The sequence below is a fragment of the Piliocolobus tephrosceles genome, chromosome 2 (assembly GCF_002776525.5).
Source record: "Piliocolobus tephrosceles isolate RC106 chromosome 2, ASM277652v3, whole genome shotgun sequence".
NCBI lineage: Eukaryota > Metazoa > Chordata > Mammalia > Primates > Cercopithecidae > Piliocolobus > Piliocolobus tephrosceles.
Genome location: NC_045435.1, coordinates 177,409,741 through 177,417,207, shown reverse-complemented (window position 1 = coordinate 177,417,207; position 7,467 = coordinate 177,409,741). Strand labels below are relative to the sequence as shown.

General features: G+C 36.7%; 1 protein-coding gene across 1 annotated transcript in view; it reads left to right on the top strand.

The window, feature by feature from the left end:
- The window catches only part of LEKR1 (leucine, glutamate and lysine rich 1), a 221,249-nt gene that overhangs the window by 166,527 nt on the left and 47,255 nt on the right, over positions 1–7,467 (top strand). The window contains exons 8-9 of the mRNA XM_023223378.1: positions 2,382–2,459; positions 2,802–3,005. Coding sequence (XP_023079146.1) covers positions 2,382–2,459; positions 2,802–3,005 — 282 coding nt within the window. The remainder of the gene's footprint in view (positions 1–2,381; positions 2,460–2,801; positions 3,006–7,467) is intronic.

Here is a 7,467-nt window from a genome sequence, read left to right as displayed (position 1 = left end):
CCTTAGCATTCTACTGTAAGCAAGATCCTACCTTCGTCTATTTATTTATTGTACAGATTCATCAATTCCTTTCTTTTAATGGCTTATAATTTATTACTGTACTGAATTATCGTGGTGCTCAGATTGTCCTAGGCTTAGTAAGTAGAAGCCCCTTCAAACTGGCTCTTCTGACATTAGAACATTATCTCATCATCTTTTGTAAACACTTTGTTACTTTCTGGCATCACAGGATATTTCAGATATACTTACTTTGCCCCAGCCTTGAAATCAGTTATTTCTATGAGTAGTCCTGGTTCCTCTAATAGGGAATGTTAATAGAAGCCCAGATCTGCGTTCTGAATGTGCTCATGTGCTGCTTGATTGTAGTGATGGCTCATGGGCATATACATATGTTAAACATACCAAATTATACACTTTAAAGATGTGCAGTGTGTTATACGTCAATACAATACCTTAATAGAGACATTTTTACAAAAACAGGGTAGTGGCAGAGAATTTTTTTTTTTTTTTTTTTTTTTTTTGAGACAGAGTCTTGCTCTGTCAGTCACCGAGGCTGGAGTGCAGTGGCGCTATCTCGGCTCACTGCAAGCTCTGCCTCCCAGGTTCACGCCATTCTCCTGCCTTAGTCTCCCGAGTAGCTGGGACTACAAGCACCCACCAACAAGCCTGGCTAATTTTTTGTACTTTTAGTAGAGACGGGGTTTCACCGTGTTAGCCAGGATGGTCTCGATCTCCTGACCTCGTGATCCACCTGCTTCAGCCTCCCAAAGTGCTGGGATTACAGGTGTGAGCCACCGCGCCTGGCCGGCAGAGAACATTTTTAATGGCTTTAAAATAAAAGCAAAGTTAAAATATAGTGTTTGGAGATAAAACTTAGATAATAAAGCCCTAAGAAAAATCAGTGATTACAATATTATTCATGAGAATGGTTACTTTTAGGGAACGGGGAGTTGGCTATGATTGGAACCAGGGACATAAAGGACTTCTAGAGTAGCTGGTAAGGTTTTGTTTTTTAACCTGGATGGTAATCACCAGAGTATTGTTCTTATACTAATTCGTTATATTATATAATTGTTTTATGTACTTTTCTGTATCTTACAATTTTGTTATATTTTACAATAAAGAAGTTTAAAAATAAATGAATATTGTGCATGTTCATGATGATTTTTACATTATTACTAGAAATTAAAGTCATTCTGTAAGGAGGGCATTGATAATCTTACATATTTCATTGTGTAATTTACAAGCTATTTTAAGATGCATTCAGATTGTGACTTAACTAATGAGTAGTCTGAATACATTTAAATTGGATATTAAATTTTTAATATATGAACCTTTTGAATATTGTTACAAAACCCAATCATATAAGATCAAGGCAAAGGTTTCTTTCAGTTTTAGATCTTTCGTTTGGTTCTTTTTAATGGTTTTTATTTCCCTGCTGAGATTTCTCATCTTTTTATTAATTAGAATAGATTTTCCTTTATGTCTTTGAGCAGAGTTAATAATTGCTTCTTCAAAAATCTTTGTCTGCCCATTTCAATATACGGGTCATCTCAGAGTCAGTTCCTATTAACTGTCTTTCTCTTTAGAATGAGTCACACTTTTCTGAATACTGTTTTACTACGTTCTGGACATTGCGAATGTTATGGAGAGTCTGGATTCTGCTATGTTTCTCCAAAAAATATTGTCATCGTTGTTGTTGTTGATAGTGGTGAAGTGGTGTTACTTCACCTCAAATGGCAATCTCTGTCCAGGATAACAGCTCAATCTCAGTTCAGTTCTTTTTCTTTAACTAGGCTGCTTGGAATCTGCTTAATACATGTGTAGTTCAGGGGCATAATTTATATGGAGTATTTGGGACTCTCTTTCTCTGGCTCTCCCCTTTTCAGCATTCTTTCTTTACTTTCCAACAGCTGTGGTTGCCCCAAATACCATGCCCTCTGGTTCTATGGGCCAGAAAAACTGAAGATTTCTATTTAGTTCCCCTGCAGGGTGCTGACTGGGGGCTGCCTTCAGGCTTAAAATTATTTTTAATAACCCAACCCCATGCTGTCACCTCATTCCAAGTGTCAACTTTTCTCCAGAATCTCCCTGCTTTTGGTCACTTTCCAATACCTTCACATAGGTATTTTGGTGTTTTGGTTTTATTTGTTTTTGTTTTTTAATGTTGTGCAGAGTTTATACTTTTTATTTACATGCAAATCAGTCTGACAGAAGCTTTGTTGGCCAGTATAGAAGTGAACTGAATGTTTATTTCTTTAAACAAATAATAATATGAAGATGTTAAAAAATTTCTTCTATTGATGAGTAAAATAATGCTACAGAAAAACACATACTTTATTTTGAAATCATATATTTGAACTTCTTTTGTATTATTTTAGGAATAAATCTAATGAAGCTGATGACTGTCAAAGAGAACTTAGAAAACTGAAGTTTGAATCCGTTATTTCTGAGTCACAGTATGCATTACCAATTTTTAAATTTATATTTTAATAATTGAACTTAAAACTGTATTTAAGTAATGTTTCATTTTAAAAGGCACTTATTTTTTATTTTCTTATTATTTACATATACAATACCTAATTCAAGCTTATATTGTCTTGCAGTTGGTTATTGCTGTTGCCACTGCCTAGATGGGAAAATTTTAACATTATAGAACCATTCTTTTTTTTAACATTTTTAATTTTTTAGAGTTACAGTTATAATCTATAATTTCAAATGAGCTCTTAATACATCTTTGATAAATGTAAAATGTAGTATATAAAGCATGTTGGTGGGTTTTTCTTCCTATTTCTTTTTAGGCATACTATGCTGCTTAAGGAAAAAGAAGATTCTTTAATGACTTATCAACAAATATATAAAGCATTACAGGAAGAGCTGACTGCAAAAGAAAAGCAAGAAGAAGACATAAAGAGAAGAATTAACCTTGCAGAAAATGAACTGGAGATAACCAAAACTCTTTTGAATCAAACAAGGGAAGAGGTTTTAACACTGAAAAATGAAAGGTGCAGTTAACAATAATTTCTTACAAAAACATTTTTGTTTAAGTTAGTATTCCATATATATTTGAGACATCAGTGTCTGACATATTATAATAGTGAAATCACAGGAATAAAGATATATTTCTCCTACAACGTCATTGCATCCCACCACCTCATTTTACAAATGATTAGAATGAAGCTCCAGCGGGTTACGTGACATGGTAAAGTTGCAGTTGGTGAAGGTAGGAATGAAGCCCAAGTTGCATTTGGTGTCAAATTTTTATTGAAAAAAAAAAATCAGACCATGTATGATACTTATACTACTAAATTTCACCTGGGTCAGTGATTGATAGATTCTATCATTTTTCCAACAGAAACAACTTTTTATATCACTTTTTCCTTTAATTGGCTCCTACTTTTCTTCTCTCCTCCTTGTCTGTCAGCACATCTTGTTGGAGGATATGGCACAAGCAAAGATACCTCCTTAGCTGGTATCGAGGATACTAAGAAGCACATTGGTCCAGGCTTCCAAGATACTTTTGTTTACTTAATTTGTCTTTAAATTAACCTTATCTTTAATTAATATTTCAACCTTGCTTTCTTTCTTTTTGTTTTCATTTCCCTGCTATGTCTTTGCTCATTCTTTCTGAATCCTTTTGTTTTAAATTTATATCTGATATATAGCACAAATCTTGGGGGGTTTGTTTGTTTGTTTCATTGATTTTAAAATCTGGGCTTCTTTAGGAGATTATTTCATTTACATTTACTGATATAATTATTATATTCACTAAGAACACAAGTTTCATAAGGGCAGGAATTTTTGTTTTGTATCATTTTCTGTGCGCAGAAGGCACATGATAGGTTGTTTTTCATTCTTCCTATCATTTTTATATTTTAGTTTATATTTTATTTTATGAATATAATTTAGAAGAGTTACAATCTTTTTTTTAGTTCCTCTTTGCAAACCTATTTGCTGAGTCTGGGGAGTGGAGCAGAGGAGTGGGCAGCAGTTATCTTAGAATTAGATTTTTTTGTCTCAGAACTCTTTCTTGCCAACATTGTTCCCTGGGCATCATATGTGTTTCTATACCAGGCAAGAAGGAAGTCTGTGTAGTTCATAGGGAAAAAGGCTTATCTCTCATCCTTCCTGGGATGATTTTATAATTACTTATATTCTATTGAATAAGATTAGCAACTGCAGAGCTGATATCCCCGCATCATTTATTCTTTACCCTTCAACACCAAAAGTGTACTTTCTACTTACATGACTATTCCACCCCACCTCCTCTGCCATTTATTAGAAGCTGCAATTTTATAACAAGGAAATGTATAAGAGCCAGGCTTATTAATAAAAAAGGAGTGATAGTTGAAAGATTGAGCATGTGTAAGCAGAGGTAAAAATCTATATATGCTAACATATGTAGTCAGAAAGATTAAAATCAGTTATATATTCCATACAAAAGACACACATCGTACATCTTTGAAAAGACACCATGGAATAAATAAAAATGTTCGAAGTATTTGGTTTAGAACTTTGGTTATCTGAGCAGTTCCTATATTACCTAGAATATCATATTTCCAATGATGCCAGATTAATTAGGCTTAATTGTTTAGTCAGATGAATGCTGTCTCCTTCACTGAAGTCCTGTCTTTGTCTAATTGTTTCTGGAACTCTTCTCCAAGGACTGGCTTAAGCACACATTTTAGACTCTTGTCAGTATGACAGATCTTTACCCTTTAGGAATACCTTTGATATTTGAAACAGTCTCAGATAGGTCTAGTGAAAATAAGTCCAGTGAATATGATGGGAAATCAATCTGGGAAATACTATTGGGGATCAAAAATGAAGTAAATTTTTCCCTTTCTTCTATGCTTAATAAATTATCTCTGACTGCAGTTTGAAGAAGGGAGTTTTATGAATGCTTTAAGGATTAGTGACCTCAGTAGAATATATATAGAGCTTTGTTGGGGAATTGCTTTGAAATAGCATACACTTGGATGTATATGTTTTGCCACGTTTTTTTAAAAAATTATGACTGTAATCTTACCCTCTAAGTGTTGATTGAGAAGGACAGTTTCTACCAGCTTTCAGAGAATAGTGACGTCACTGAACTTAACTCCTATTCTTCTTCTTTTCCTTTCTTTTTTTTTTCTTGTATTATTGCCCTTGTACCTTCTTTATCCTCTCTGCTTTAGTATATCCAGAATATACATTTACTTAGTAATTGGTGACACTAACTTTACAGACATGATGTCTGTCACATAATAAAAATTAAAATGACAGGCACAGTGGCTCACACCTGTAAGCCCAGCATTTTAGGAGGCCAAGGCAGGCAGATCACTTGAGGCCAGCAGTTTAAGACTAGCCTGGCCAACATAGTGAAACCCCATCTCTACCAAAACATCAAAATTAGCTGGGCATGGTGGCTCATGCCTATAATCCCAGCTACTCAGAAGGCTGAGGCACAAGAATCGCTTGAACCCGGGAGGCAAAGATTGCAGTCAGCTGAGATCATGCCACTGTCCAGCCTGGGCAACAGAGTGAGACTCTGTCTCAAAATAAATAAATAAATAAAATTTTTAAAAATGTCCTTGTAGACCAGTAGGTTATCATGTAATCATAGGATTACTCCTAAACACAAGATTTGCCTTTTTATTTTCTCTAGGCTACTTTCATACTTTGCTGCCTTGTCCTCTAACTGCCCAGAGCCTGCCATACATATCCATTCAACAAATATTTGTTGAGTGAGTGAATAAATGAATGGATTGCTTTGGGTAATTCAGCCAGTACCCTGGGTACATAGTACCCAGCTTATATACCCTGGGTACATAGTACGTAGCTTATATTTTAAGGGTGGAGACAAACAGTAAAACAAAAAATGTAGAAAACTGACTAGAATAATTATAAATTGTGATAATGGCAATGAAGTAGTATAAATTGATAGAAGGGGTGCGTGCTTCAGCCAGGGTGGTCGTAAAAGTGACTTCCAAGATGATACTCTGCCCCTTTCCTAAAGGAAGACAAGTGGAAGTTACCAGGCTAAGAGCCAGGGAGGAACTTTACAAGCAAAGGACAAGCTTGGTGAGTTCTGGGAAAGGACAGCAGGGTAGCGTGGCTGGTGGCATAGTAAGTGTGAGTGAGGCAGGCAGGGTCACATCATGCAGGGTCTTGCAGGCCTTTGGGAGTTTGGGTGCTGTTCTCAGTACAATGAAGACAAACCATTGAAGAGATTTAAGCAGAAGAGTGACACTATAGAAAGATCATTCTTGATGCTGGATGGAGAAGGTATTGGTAATGGGAGCAAGTCAGGACATTTACTCTTTTGATAAAGGATTTTATAGGTAGTGAAGCCTAAGAGATATGAGAAATATGAGAATCTCCAGCTCCTACCCCTGTCAGTTTCTGTTGGGTTAAGTGTCTATGTCAAGTGGATAGTAGTAAAATAGCCACGGCTTACTCCATGGTGAGCCTCAGGGTTAAAAAGATATTCTGGGACGGGCTCGGTGGCTCACGCCTATGATTCCAGCACTCTGGGAGGCTGAGGTGGGTGGATCACCTGAGGTCAGTGGTTCGCGAACAGGCTGGCCAACATAGTGAAACCCCATCTCTTTTAAAAATACAAAAATTAGCCAAGCGTGGTGGCAGGTGCCTGTAATCCCAGCTACTGGGGAGGCTGAGGCAGGACAATCATTTGAACCTGGGAGGCGGAGGTTGCAGTGAGCCGAGACCGCACCATTGCACTCCAGCCTGGGCAAGAAGAGCAAAACTCCGTCTCATAAAAAAAAAAAAAAAAAAAGATATTCTGAAGAACAAATGAACTTTGGAAGCTTTTGACATTACTGTCCAAATTTGTTTTGAAACGGTGGTCTTTTGGCTCCAGGGCAACCTGTTATTTGGTCTCTTTTCTAGCTCTGTTTTGGTTCTTTCCCCTTCCCTCCTGTGATCACCTGATAGCAGACATTCCTTAAAATTCACACTTGAACTTGACTTTCCTCTTTCCACTTTTTTCCTTTAGTAAACTGACCCTGTCTCAGCTTAGCAAGTTTGCTCTTGAAGCTTTGATTTGAAGCATCAATGGGACTTTTAAATAAGAAATTTCCTTAAGCAGTTGGAGGTGTGAATGTCCCTCCAAAAGAAGCAACTGGGCTCAGGAAACACTTTTAATATAGAGATGCTTGATAATATCATAGGAGATTCTGGTTCAGTAGGCCTAGGTAGTGCCTAGGAATCTGCTACTTGGTAAAGTACCAAACCACTGCTACGGAAGTATTACAACCAACCAGGCTACCAGATGCACTCACCGAAGGCCAGAGCTCAATTCACTCCCACTGACTGTGTGTGCTTTCTTAAATCCAAGCAGTGTCAGATACACACCACCCTTCCTCCCTGACCCCTCAGGAGAGCAGAGCCCTTGCTGAGGTCACAAATTGTGCAGTTTAGAAGCTATGTAGTTTCAGAAGAGGCGGAAAAGATATAAAAAGCCAG